The sequence below is a fragment of the Oncorhynchus mykiss genome, chromosome 25, assembly GCF_013265735.2.
Source record: "Oncorhynchus mykiss isolate Arlee chromosome 25, USDA_OmykA_1.1, whole genome shotgun sequence".
Taxonomy (NCBI): domain Eukaryota; kingdom Metazoa; phylum Chordata; class Actinopteri; order Salmoniformes; family Salmonidae; genus Oncorhynchus; species Oncorhynchus mykiss.
Genome location: NC_048589.1, coordinates 18,905,167 through 18,918,907, shown reverse-complemented (window position 1 = coordinate 18,918,907; position 13,741 = coordinate 18,905,167). Strand labels below are relative to the sequence as shown.

The 13,741-nt window shown below is 42.7% G+C and overlaps 1 protein-coding gene across 1 annotated transcript; it reads right to left on the bottom strand.

The window, feature by feature from the left end:
* Nucleotides 1-61: 61 nt before the first annotated feature.
* LOC110505508 (thrombospondin-1) lies at nt 62-12,892 on the bottom strand. Its single transcript, XM_021584767.2, has 22 exons — nt 12,695-12,892; nt 12,476-12,556; nt 11,777-12,336; nt 11,413-11,488; nt 11,104-11,196; nt 10,881-10,990; nt 10,432-10,557; nt 9,709-9,805; nt 6,100-6,273; nt 5,818-5,994; nt 5,551-5,724; nt 5,166-5,446; nt 4,831-5,049; nt 4,631-4,738; nt 4,077-4,236; nt 3,846-3,964; nt 3,137-3,371; nt 2,744-2,971; nt 2,348-2,619; nt 2,136-2,233; nt 1,889-2,028; nt 62-1,785 (listed from the first exon to the last, which is right to left on the bottom strand). Exons 2-22 carry the CDS (start codon nt 12,537-12,539, stop codon nt 1,778-1,780), a joined length of 3,519 nt encoding a protein of 1,172 aa, XP_021440442.1. The 5' UTR covers nt 12,540-12,556; nt 12,695-12,892; the 3' UTR covers nt 62-1,777.
* Between the last annotated feature and the right edge of the window lie 849 nt (nt 12,893-13,741).

Genomic DNA, 13,741 nt, shown 5'->3' with positions numbered 1-13,741 from the left:
TCGTTATTAAAACTGAGAATATACTGTATCCACAAGCAAGCAAAGGACACTCAAACAAACATTTTTTCCCCCTTGTGTATTTATTGTTTGGTTGAGATTACAAAATAACTGACAGAAGTAGAAACAACATTTGGGGAGTAAAACTATGGTAAAAATGTTTATAGACAAGCATCACTAACAGTAAAAAAAGGAAGGAAATATACAAAACAAAACAATATTCAAAGACATCCTCATGTCAGTGTGCAAACAAGTTTATACAAACAGAAACACAGGTCACGTTTCTTGATAAATTATTTAAATAGCATTTATCTACACATGTGAAATAACCTCTTAACATAGAACAGACAATCCTAACAATAATTTATCCATTACAAATGCACAGGACAGCATACACAAAAAAAGCCAACCAAATTCTGCTGCTAAAAAGGTACTATCATGTTTTGTTGGTTTCAATAAAAAAAAATAATGAGGTAATATTTGTACATAAAGGTTTTCCTTTGTTTTTACCATCAGAAATGTACACACATTCTCAAGCACACAAGTCAGACATACTGTGCAAAAGAACAATGAGATTTAAATGACACCTAATTAGTCTATTTTGGAAGGTTGGAATGAGGAATAATACTGATAGTACTGAACACTGTTATAAGAGGACTTTTTAGAGGGATTTATCCCGGTTTCAAGATTTCAATTATTTAGAACAGGTTTCTATGAAAATGAGACACAGAGATGAAAAAAGACAAGAGATATCCTAACTCTAGGATCATGTGTCAATACTCTCAAATGGTAACAAACAAAATATGTAATAAGTTATATACAACCTTAGTAACCATAGTCCTTTTAAGGCAGGTTAGACTGACCCATGTGGTTTTTGTCCCTCCACTTATGTCTATACTAAGATGAGAGAAAACAAAAAATATCTTCCTGGAATTCTGGCGAAATCGCAATTGTGTTGTTGTTGTTCGCTAGTAGTCTATATTGGCTTTTGGTGCAAGTCCTGGTTCTATGCTCCTTCCATATATCATCTAGAGTTCTTTCCTGAAAAACCACTTGGCAAGCCTGGCAAACCCTGAGGACATACTTCATACTGAGCTGAACTTCAAGGGTCTACTAAAAGCCAATTAGTTACCAAATATAACTAATTCTAGACTCAGGGGGAATTTAAAGTTATCTAGAATTTAAAATTGTTAATGCATTGACTACAATTGACTTAGGTGCCTTTATCACAAAGCTCTTCATCGGTAGCATTCACTCTCTTTGATGGTAACAGTCAATCCATACTGTCCATGGTGCCTCCACAGTTCCTTCAACAGGTATCTCTGGCCCACCTGTAGAACATCTACTGCTTTCTTCATTTGGAAACAACTCAAGTACTTTTGGGTCCACAGCAGAGCTGAAGTAATGCTCAAAAATAAAGAAAATACTCTTCCCTTTGGACCTCCATCCAGAGAGGGGATACCAACTAGTTCAGAAGTGCAGAGATATCTGTCTGAGTACAGCTAGAGAAACAGAAACTTCAGAGACGGAGAGAGACCGATTTCTTCACTGAGCAAAGTTATGCTCAACCTGCTGTTAGTGCAGGGGTCTAGTCATCACAGGGCAGTCAGTTGGCCTATGTCCTGAGGTCAGTCTGCCTCAATGCTGCACACTCGCTCTCCATTACACTAATGTGCGCGTCACAAAGGAAAGAGTAATAAAGATATGGTCCCAGGTCATACGTTACATGTATATTTGAGCAGGTAGATACATTCTTCTAAGAGCCTCTCTCTGGTCTAATTTATGAATCTGGAGGAAAAGGAGAAGAAGAAAAAATCTGTTAAATCCCTGTAAAAATTCAGACTCAAAGTATGTTTTTTGTTTGCCAAAACATGAATAAAAAGCATCTTACCTCTGCATTCGTATTTGAGGTCTGAGAAGTATGTCATCTCCTGAGAGAAGACATACATGCCTAGTCTTCCACCAGCATAAGTCTTGTCGTAGATATTTCCAGAATCCGCCATGATTCTCTTGCCTTCATACATCACAACTCTAAAAGGAGGGAAGATGACATGAGATCAGTAGCTCATGAAAGCAGGAGTTTGTGTGGCCTTGGTAAAGGCGGAGGACATTCAGAGCTAAAGGTAATCTGAGCTCACCTGATGAGTCCCGACTTGGGCCTGTGGACCAGGTGCCATCTGTAGGCAGTGTAGTCTTTCCAGCCAATGTTCTTGGGGTCGTGCCACAGAGTACGTACCTAAGAGCATGAATAACAAAAATACATGAGAAATGTTTCCTACCCAGTGGTTTTCTCTCTCACTGCTTTTAGATATGGCCAGTGCTCTCAATGTGGAGGGAATGCTAAGTGTACCTGTCCAGCAGTGTCACCGGTGTGCCAAAGGGCGTTCCTCAGATGCTCCCCAGGTCCTGTGGTGGAGTTGACTACTTTGATGGACACTCCAGAGTAGCCCTGAGCTCTGGTCGGGGTGTGGGACCAGTAGGTCTGTGTGATCTGCTTCCACATCACCACATAGAACCTGGAGCTGGACTGGTAGCCAAACACAAAGCCAGCGTAGTCATCATCCCTGTCTGTGTTGATGAAGAACGTTCCACTGAAGTCCACTGCGTTAAACTCATCGAACCCTATAGACAACAAAGAGCGATGGTTAGAACTTTTCTCAATGGACCCATGATCTACAAATGGTAGTTATTTTTGTAGTAGTTTTCCTTAGTTCAAAAGGTGTTATATTATTGGTGCAGTACATACCAACAGCGATGCCAGGGTCACAGTTGACAGTCTGCACCAGCTCTTTGCCCTGGTGGCGGACCACCCAGTTGGGGTCTATCTGGGAGGTGCCCTTGGGGTCCAGTGGTACCATCTGGAACCTGCGGAAGTCCGTCTCGCTGATGGCAAAGTTCTCAGGGCACACATCGTAGATATCAAGTATGTTATCTTGGTCAAAGTCATCTTTGCAAACATCTCCACGACCATCACCTGATAGGAGGAGGCAGAGAAAAACACTTAGACACTCCGGCATGGAGACAACAGGCTGACCCTATGTTAATCTCTGTGACACTGCACTTCTGTAGCGAGTACTGTATCTTTCTAGATGAATCGTTCTATAGGTCAGTTGAATAGAGCTACTGGAGAGTGACTCACCATCAGAGTCCAGCTGGTCAGGGTTAAAGGCCAGCCTGCAGTTGTCCTTGTCGTCAGGGATACCGTCGTTGTCGTCATCGTGGTCGCAGGCGTCACCCTTGCCATCTTTGTCGTGGTCGGCCTGGTTGGCGTTGGGGATATAGGGACAGTTGTCCATGTTGTTCTGATGACCGTCCTCATCAATGTCCTGGTTGTTGTCGCACTTGTCACCCACACGATCTGAGTCAGAGTCAATCTGGAGGACAACACAATTCATTTAGTCTTCACAAAAGCACATTCTTACACACTTGCATAAGAGAAACTTCTCTCTACTTCAATGCACTCAGACATGATGAATGTATTTCACCACTCATCTCCCTTAACATGAGAAACACTATTATTTCCCTCATCTTAAATGTACCCCATTGTCTTCAGGTATTCTAGCAAGGCCTCTTCAAACAAGAATCCTGTGTCCTTTCACCTTGGCAAGACTACACACACACACATTCATATCGCTTCAAAAAGGGGGAATGAATAAGGGGAGGAGGAGCATTGTACAAATTCTTCTCACAGCTTTCTCATTCCTGTCTTTCATTAAAACTCACCACTGATGCAATATGTGGCTACTGTCCTAAAAGGCAGGGGGGGCTATGAAAGTTCTACATCCCTCTAGGGAAGATATTTGATAGGATTGGGTTCTTATGTATTAGAAGATGAAAGCTGCAGTTACCTGGTCTGGGTTGTGCTCAAGAGGGCAGTTGTCGCAGTGGTCTCCCACTCCGTCCCCGTCAGTGTCTCTCTGGTCCACATTGTAGACATAGGGGCAGTTGTCCCTCTCATTTAGAATACCTGTGAAGTGAACACACATCGGTCCATGATACCTTTTAATAAGGACTTTGACAATGACTGACAGCACTGAGAAATGTAATTTTCTGGTGCTGGAGTAATGATGATGTCTTACCATCACCGTCAATGTCAATAGCACAGGCATCTCCCTCGCCGTTGTTGTCTGTGTCGACTTGGTCAGGGTTGCTCTCATGCACACAGTTATCACAGCGATCACCAACGTCATCTGTGTCCACATCATACTGAGCGGGGTTGTAGACCATTGGGCAGTTGTCCTATTATTAAAATGTTTGTTAAAGAATACCATTAGTACATTGAAAATACAGTATTAGAGAGGCTATTGTATTGGAAATGGTAAAACTCTGACTTTACAGCTAGCTAGTGTGTGAGTGATTGTGCTGGAATCTGATATTTCACTCTGAGAAAGCTAGTGTTTTCTTACCGCATAATTTCTCCCTGGCCTATTTACAGTATGCACACTATGAATTATGGGCATAAGGCCATGCTGTTTTGCACTTTTGGCCACAAGCCCAAAATTATATTATTTCTCATATTTCTCCCTGACTCCTCTACTTTCTCTAGCCTAGAAGAGAAATGCCTACTGATTGCTATGTTTAGTTTCTCTGTGGATACCAAAGTCCTGAGAGAGAGGATGTTTTGATGTCTCACCCTATCATCAGGGATCCCATCATTGTCATCATCGTGATCGCAAGCGTCACCAAGCCCATCTTTGTCATGGTCCTCCTGCCCAGAGTTGGGAAGGTTTGGACAGTTGTCCTGCAAAACAAAAGGGTTGGTTAGAGAGCCATAACCACAATAACACAGTGGAGAAGCTAGGAATAGACTGTGTGTAGTGGGGTCCTTCCTACTTTCTTGCAGTGGTAGGTGGCGTTCTCCACACACAGGAGGTCTTTGTTGGGCCATCCATCCAGGTCGGTGTCATCTCCACAGATGTGGCCATTGCCAGCGTAACCAGGTTTGCACTCACAGCGGAACATGGTGTCGCTGAACTGACCCAGGTAGATACAGTTAGCATTCTTGTTGCAATCATGGGTGCCGTCTTGGCAGGGGTTACGAGGTGTGCACACCTAGGGGGAAGGGAAAGATATGTAGGGTTAAGATGTGCTTCTGAGCTCCTAGCATCAGAATAAAAATGAATCCTCTCATTCTTGTATTTTGCCGCAGTAGTCAAAGGCTGTCTCACCTGTTTCTTGGCTGTGGCCTGCTCCACTCCCCTCCCGAAGGGCTGTGGTCCTGAGTAGCGAGGGGGGCAGGCAAGGCAGTTGTAGCCAGGCTCAGTGTTCTCACAGCGGTGGACTGCGTTGAGTGTGAAGCATGCATCAGGGACCTCATTGCACTCGTCGATGTCCTTGCAGTTGATGCCGTTTCCGGTGTAGCCCACTGGGCATGAGCCACACTTCCAGGAACCATCATCAAAGCTGGTACACTTAGCTCCAGCAAAGCACGGGTTGGACAGACAGCCATCTGTAGACAGAAGCATATTGATTTTAAATACTGAACAATATTGGATTTGTACACTGTTAGGTAAAAAATAACAAATACCATAATCTATTGATAAAAATGCTTACTAATAGGGCAGTCCTCTTTGCCACACAATTGGGATGTTTTGGTGTCACCCTGACATTCCTTCCCATTGTACTTGGGGGCAGGGTTGTTACAGAGACGCTGGCGAGTCTGGAGTCCTCCTCCACAGGTGACAGAACAGGTGTCCCACAGAGACCAGGGTCCCCAGCCTCCGTTAACTAAAGGACAGAGAGAGAGAGATGAGTTACACCTGTATCTCCAGACAGATGGATATATATGTGCATGTGTTTAGATGCTGCTCTTCTGCTTACTTGGACAAGGTGATTCCTGGCAGACCTCTGTCTCTCGGCCCTGTCCTTGACAGTCTCTGCCTCCCATCTGGGGAGTGGGGGAGTTGCAGAGGCGGATGCGGGTGATGACTCCCTCACCACAGGTCACAGAGCAGGAAGACCAGGGAGACCAGTGGCTCCAGCCACCATCCTGCTTAACTGTAGAGGACAGACATGTAATTATTAATTAATGTGCTATTACAGTACATATGAGAAGGATGTTACTGAGAGAGACTGTAGAGTACAAATAGTAGGTTTACTCACAGCGCTTGTCACATTCCTGAGGGTAGCAGTCGCGGGTCTGCACGGAAGTGCCTTCGCAGTTGCTGTTGATGCGGTCGCAGGAGCGACCTCGCTGCTGGATACCCCGTCCACAAGACACAGAACAATGGGTCCATTCAGACCAGGGGGACCAGCCATCCTCAGCATAGTCACTCGCTGGGGGCAGAGAGATAATGGGAGAGCTATTACCACAGCAGAGCTCAGCCAGGGGGGCAAAGGACTTGCACACAATCGTCCGGGTTAGGGGAGGGTTTGGCCGGGGGGCTTTACTTGGCTCATCACACTCTAGTGACTCCTTGTAGTGAGCCGGGCGCCTGCAGGCGTCTGTGTTTCCTCCTACACATTGGTGCAGCTGGCTTCCGATTTAAGGGGGCTGGTGTTAAGAAGTGCAGTTAGGCGGGTCATGTTTCGGGGGATGCATGGCTAGAATTTCGCCTGTCCCGAGCCCGTTGGGGAGTTGCAGCGATGAGACAAGATCGTAATTGCATCGCAATTAAATATCACGAAATTGGGGGCGATATGCAGTTGAAGTCTGAAGTTTACATACACCTTAGTCAAAAACATTTAAACTCAGTTTTTCACAATTCCTGACATTTAATCCTAGTAAGGATTCCCTGTCTTAGGTCAGTTAGGATCAGCACTTTGTTTTAAGAATGTGAAATGTCAGAATAATAGTAGAGAGAATGATTTATTTCAGCTTTTATTTATTTCATCACATTCCCAGTGGGTCAGAAGTTTACATACACTGAATTAGTATTTGGTAGCGTTGCCTTTAAATTGTTTGACTTGGGTTAAACGTTTCGGTTAGGCTTCCACAAGCTTCCCACAATAAGTTGGGTGAATTTTGGCCCATTCCTGCTGACAGAGCTGGTGTAACTGAGTCAGGTTTGTAGGCCTCCTTGCTTGCACATGCTTTTTCAGTTCTGCCCACACATTTTCTATAGGTTTGAGGTCAGGGCTTTGTGATGGCCACTCCAATACCTTGACTTTGTTGTCCACAACTTTGGAAGTATGCTTGGAGTCATTGTCCATTTAGAAGACCCATTTGCGAACAAGCTTTAACTTCCTGACTGACTGATGTCTTGAGATGTTGCTTCAATATATCCACATAATTTGACTGACTCATGATGCCATCTATTTGCCATCTATTTTGCACCAGTCCCTACTGCAGCAAAGCACCCCCTCAACATGATGCTGCAACCCGCGTGCTTCACGGTTGGTATGGTGTTCTTCGGCTTGCAAGCCTCCCCCTTTTTCCTCCAAACATAACGATAGTCATTATGGCCAAACCGTTCTATTTTTGTCTCATCAGACCAGAGGACATTTCTCCAAAAAGTATGATTTTTGTCCCCATGTACAGTCGCAAACCGTAGTCTGGCTTTTTTATGGCGGTTTTGGAGCAGAGGCTTCTTCCTTCCTGAGACGCTTTTCAGGTTATGTCGATATAGGACTTAGTTTATAGTTTTACTCCTGGATATAGATACTTTCGTACCTGTTTCCTCCAGCATCTTCACAAGGTCCTTTGCTGTTGTTCTGGGATTGATTTGCACTTTTCACACCAAAGTACGTTCATCTCCAGGAGACAGAACGCGTCTCCTTCCTGAGCGTTATGAAAGCTGCATTGTCCCATGGTGTTTGTACTTGCGTACTATTGTTTGTACAGATGAAGGTGGTACCTTCAGGCGTTTGGAAATTGCTCCCAAGGATGAACCAGATTTGTGGAGGTCTACAATTTTTTTCTGAGGTCTTGGGTGATTTCTTTTGATTTTCCCATGATGTCAGGCAAAGAGGCACTGAGTTTGAAGGTAGGCCTTGAAATACATCCACAGGTACACCTCCAATTCACTCAAATGATGTCAATTAGCCTATCAGAAGCTTCTAAAGCTATGACATCATTTTCTGGAATTTTCCAATCTGTTTAAAGACATAGTCAACTTAGTGTATGTAAACTTCTGACCCACTGGAATTGTGATACAGTGAATAATACATGAAATAATCCGTCCGTAAACAATTGTTGGAAAGGTTACTTGTATCATGCACACAGTAGATGTCCTAAATGACTTGCCAAAACTATAGTTTTTTAACAAGAAATGTGTGGAGTGGTTGAAAAATGAGTTTTAATGATTCCAGCCTAAATGTATGTAAACTTGCGACCTCAGTTGTATATATAAATAATATTTGAGATTCTTCAAAGTAGCCACCCTTTGCACTGATAACAGCTTTTCACACTCTTGGCATTCTCTCAACCAGCTTCATGATGTAGTAACCTGGAATGCAGAAGATAGCTCTATTTGGTAAAAGATGAAGTCCATATTCTGTCAAGAACAACTCAAATAAGCAAAGAGAAAAGACAGTCCATCATTACTTTAATAAGAAATGAAGGTCAGTCAATCCGAAAAATGTAAAGAACTTTGAAAGTTTCTTCAAGTGCAGTCGCAAAAACCATCAAGAGCTATGATGAAACTGGCTCTCATGAGGACCGCCACAGGAAAGGAAGACCCAGAGTTACCTCTGCTGCAGAGGATAAGTTAATTTGAGTTACCAGCCTCAGAAATTGCATCCCAAATAAATGCTTCACAGAGTTCAAGTAACAGACACATCTCAACATCAACTGTTCAGAGGAGACTGTGTAAATCAGGCCTTCATGGTCGAATAGCTGCAAAGAAACCACAACTTAAGGATAACAATAAGAAGAACAGACTTGCTTGGGCCAAGAAACACGAGCAATGGACATTAGACCAGTAGAAATTTGTCCTTTGGTCTGATGAGTCCAAATTTGAGATTTTTGGTTCCAATCGCCGTGTCTTTGTGAGACGTAGAGTAGGTGAATGGATGATCTCTGCATGTGTGGTTCCCACCATGAAGCATGGAGGAGGAGGTGTGATGGTTTGGGGGTGCTTTGCTGGTGACACTGTCATGATTTATTTGTAATTCAAGGCACACTTAACCAGCATGGCTACCACAACATACTGCAGCAATATGCCATCCCATCTGGTTTGCACTTAGTCCCACTATCATTTGCTTTTCAACAGGACAATGACCCTAAACACACCTCCAGGCTGTGTAAGGGCTATTTGTCCAAGGAAAGTTGTATTGTGCTGCATCAGATCTGGCCTCTACAATCACCCGACCTCAACACAATTGAGATGGTTTGGTATGAGGTGGACCGCAGAGTGAAGGAAAAGCAAGGGCTCAGCATATGTGGGAACTCCTTCAAGACTGTTGGAAAAACATTCCTCATGAAGCTGCTTGAGAGAATGCCAAGAGTGTGCAAAGCTGTCATCAAGGCAAAGGGTGGCTACTTTGAAGAATCTAAAATATATTTTGATTTGTTTAACACTTTTTTGGTTACTACATGATTCCATATTTGTTATTTCATAGTTTTGATGTCTTCACTATTATTCTACAATGTAGAAAATAGTAAACAAAACGAAAAACCCTTGAATGAGTAGGTGTGTCCAAACTTTTGACTGGTACTGTATATATATATATATATATATATATATATATATATATATTTATTTTTTTTAAAGTTAAACTTCTAGTTCAAAGTCCATCTCACAAAAAAGTACTACAAAGAATAATACTCACGGTTTCCACAACGTGGGCAGCACTCTCCATCAGGCACGGTGGCATTGGCACAGGGCATCAGGGGGCAAGAGATTTTGCGACACACAGTGGCAGAGTTCTGTAGAGAGGATTGCTGGGATTAGTAATGGGTTTGTCTCCAGAGCAGACTGTTCGGCAACAGCAAAGGAAAATAATCTGGATCATTAACTTTGCATTACGCAAAAGCGCTTGCTGCTTTGCCAGGATTAATTGCTATGTTTGGGAACATTGGGATGGTCTCTGGCTAGGGCAGGGAGTTCACCGCTATGCTACCACCCCAGTTCTGTGCACCTGCACTGGATTCAGGCAAGCAAGGTGCTGGGGGGAAGGATAGTGACAGTGGAAAGGCAGAACAGAGGGTCTGAGCAAATGTCCTCATTAAAGACACATTCTTGATACCTATCCAAATAGATAACCCTTAGTGAGAGAGTAGGTGAGAAAGAGAGGGGTTTGACAGGGCACACACACACACACACACACACACACACACACACACTGCTTTATTGCCATTCTCTCTAACACCTTATTAGAGGTGAGGTGATGGATAGCAGACGGACACAGGGGCTTTGCTTAAGTCTATAAACATAAGAGCCCATTAGCACCTTATTACAGAAGGGGTTTAGGAGCTACTGCCTGGTTTTCACACAGCTTACTACTGGCCGGATTACTGGATAACTGCATTCCAACAAGTGTGATGACACCTACCTGGCAGGTACACTCTGTGCAGTCGTCCACAGTCCACTCATCTTTGTCCTTGTGCACAATGCCGTTGTGAAGACAGACCCCACTGTGGATGTTCATCTGGTTCATGAGCAGAGTGCTCTCCTTATTCTGCACACAGAGGGGAGGTAGAGAGAGGAGCATGGTTTCAGACACGAGGATGGAAACTTTTACATAGCCAAGGTTCCAGTAGAAATGAATCACCTACCAACATTGTGATTAAGACGTAGCTTGATTTAACTGAAGTAAATACAAATTAAATGACAGTCAAACATATTTGTGTACTCATATGGGAGTCATTAGGGATCTGGCAGGGAATGCCATTCCAGGGACAAGTGGCTGTGCAGTGGAGAGGTTTTAACTGGGAACAGATAGACTAGAGAGGGAGGGAGAAAGGATGACAGTGTGCAGACCAAGCTGCTTCCTATGCTTACCACTCTGTTGAGCTCATTTGACAGCTGCTTAACAATCACACCAAGCCCCTTGAGCTCCTTGAACATGCTGGTGATATCCTCACAGGAAAAACCACAGACCTGCTGAATATCTGGAGAGGAGAAAAGCAATCCGTTAGTTACCTACCTCTTTCACATTAACAGTTGTACACAGACCAGTATTAAGCAAATTACTTTGTCCATGGAGTGTGAAGTCTGGTCTCACCTTTGGTTTTGTGGCCAGTGTAATCAGTCCTTATTGCTGGGCTGGACCCATTTACTGGATTGTCCAGTGTCATGACATCAGTCAAAGTTGCAGCTGGAGAAGAACAGACATATTAATTTCCACACACAGCATAACACCCACTGTGAATTGGCTTTAATGACCATAGCAATAGAGTTACTATTAATTATATTTGTTAATGGAATGCATTTAGATTTGTACAATTAACAAGCATTGGATAACATATACCATACACAGTAATTCCAACATTAAATGCAAAAAGAACGTTTATATTTTGTAATTCACACTTACAGCTTTGGCATCCCTTATTGCGTAAAATCGCCTCCAAAGTGGTTCCAAAAACGAAGCGCACGTTCTGAAGCACTCCCTGCAGACGTACACATTGCATTTGGAGTTATTCCATATCCACACATTTACATCTTTTCAATACATTTTCTAAAGGATCATAATGGCGTATTTGAAGTTTTATGTCGAACATTAGGCTACATGTCTGTGAGTGTGACTATCCTCGAGCACCAAACGCTGCGCTGCTCGCAATAGCTTCAGGACAAGGTTAGACTTACTCAGACTAGGCTATAACTGTAACATTTATTTGTATACAATTACAACATTATTTGCAATGTATTTATGAACTCATAAATTAATTCATATTTACCATAAATCTATCTTTCACAGCTCCTTTTCCGATCCTCAGACGGGCAATGTCGGCAACCTCATGCGTCAGGACCTTTTGGATGGGTACGTCCATTTCTGATATATTGATCTCTTCACACCCGACGAACAGCTGGGCACGATCCTCCTGAATGAACAGCGTGATATTCTTCCAGTGTCCAGTCGCTAGATCCGCATCTTCTATGGACACTACCTGTTGCTTGTTCCCGGTGGAGTATACCACATCCAGAGTTTGCGCCTTGCCATTAGAAATGATTTCGAATAACGGTCCTGATCCGTCATCTCTCTCCACAGTCAAAAGACTGCCCCTGGTTTTTTTGAACTGCTTGAAGTTGACCAGGAGAAGGAATCCCCTCTCAGCTTGTATCGAATCAATGAGGTCCCTGAAGGAGATCTCGGGAACCGGGGGGATCAGGTCTGCGTTCAGGATCTTATAGGCTGGGCTGTAAGGATCTGCGCCTTTTACCAAGGTAACACCTTGGTGCCTTTTGTTCACTTTCACAAGCTCGAATAGGTCGTATACACTGTTATCATCTCTACTCTCTGTGAAGGGAGAAACTGTAGTGAGTCTCTATGGGCAACTTTAAGTTCACAGATAAACTATTGCCAGACCTTTTAACAGAATGACTCCATTGTTGATTTTAATATTTCTATATTTAATTAAACATTTACAAAAACTCACCTGCCACCCTGCTGCCCTCACAATTCCAAAGCACCAAAAGGAGAAAAACTCCTGTCAGCTTCATCTTGAAACCTCTGAAATCTGTTTAAACCAGAAGGTAGAAACACAGTTAAATAGGTATTGTCATTTACACACTTCTAAAGATTACAGTCCAATTATAAAAACGTAATAAAAAGCTTATATTATTCGAAGAAAATAGTATGATTAGAATTTACCGACCTGAATAAAATAAAATAAATAAGTCACAGATGGATAAGTTGAAGAAACTCCTTGATTGTCAGAGCTTCGTTGTCCCGTTATTTCTTCTTTAATTCTCCAATTTATTCCATGTGTTAAATAGTCTTCGCTAAAAACTCTCAAGTTCGTTCTGTCTTTATTCCGATGCTCAGACTATTCTACTAACACTGTGGACATAAGTGCTATTTAAATAGTTTTGTGACATTCCTGAGACAACACTTCCTCCAATCAGAGCACAGAAGGAAAAAGGGACGAGCTTATTACCTCAAGAAGCTGAGCGTAATATCCGAGACATACTTTCAGAGCCGATTTCCATCAGCGGATAAATATTTTATAGATGGACAGGGGCCAAGTGGGGTAACCCGTCATTTCCTGTAAAAAAAAAAAGGAGCATACCTTATTTGTGAAATATGCTTCTCTCTTTATTTTCATTGTCGCTTTTTAATACATTTCAAATAAACTGGATCATAATAAACCATGTAGATCTCTTTAAAAAAACGTGGGTGAAGTTGTTAGGCCTTTTGTTATGGCGGGAATTATATAGAAATGGAGAAACATTTACTTTAATAAGATATAATGGAAAATACATCATATCAATGTATATGAACAGGCCTATCTGCTTTTTGAGAGGATGTGTATTGCTGGCCTATTCCTCTTGCCATTCACAGTTCATCCACCGAGAGCCGTTGTGAGTTTAGGCTACACCTTTGTGTTGGTCAGACTTTTCACTAACACATACACAGAGTACCAAAACATTAAGAACACCTGCTCTTTCCATGACAGTATACAGTGCCCTCTGTAATTATTGGGACAGTGAAGACTTATTTCTCCTTTTGGCTCTATACTCCAAAAGATTTTAAATCAAACAATGACTATGAGGTTAAAGTGCAGACTGTCAGCTTTCATTTGAGGGTATTTTCAACCACATCGGGTGAACCATTTAGAAATTACTGGACTTTTTGTAATAGTCCCCCCTATTTTAGGGGAGCAAAAGTATTTGGTTCCATATTCATAGCACGCAATGACTAC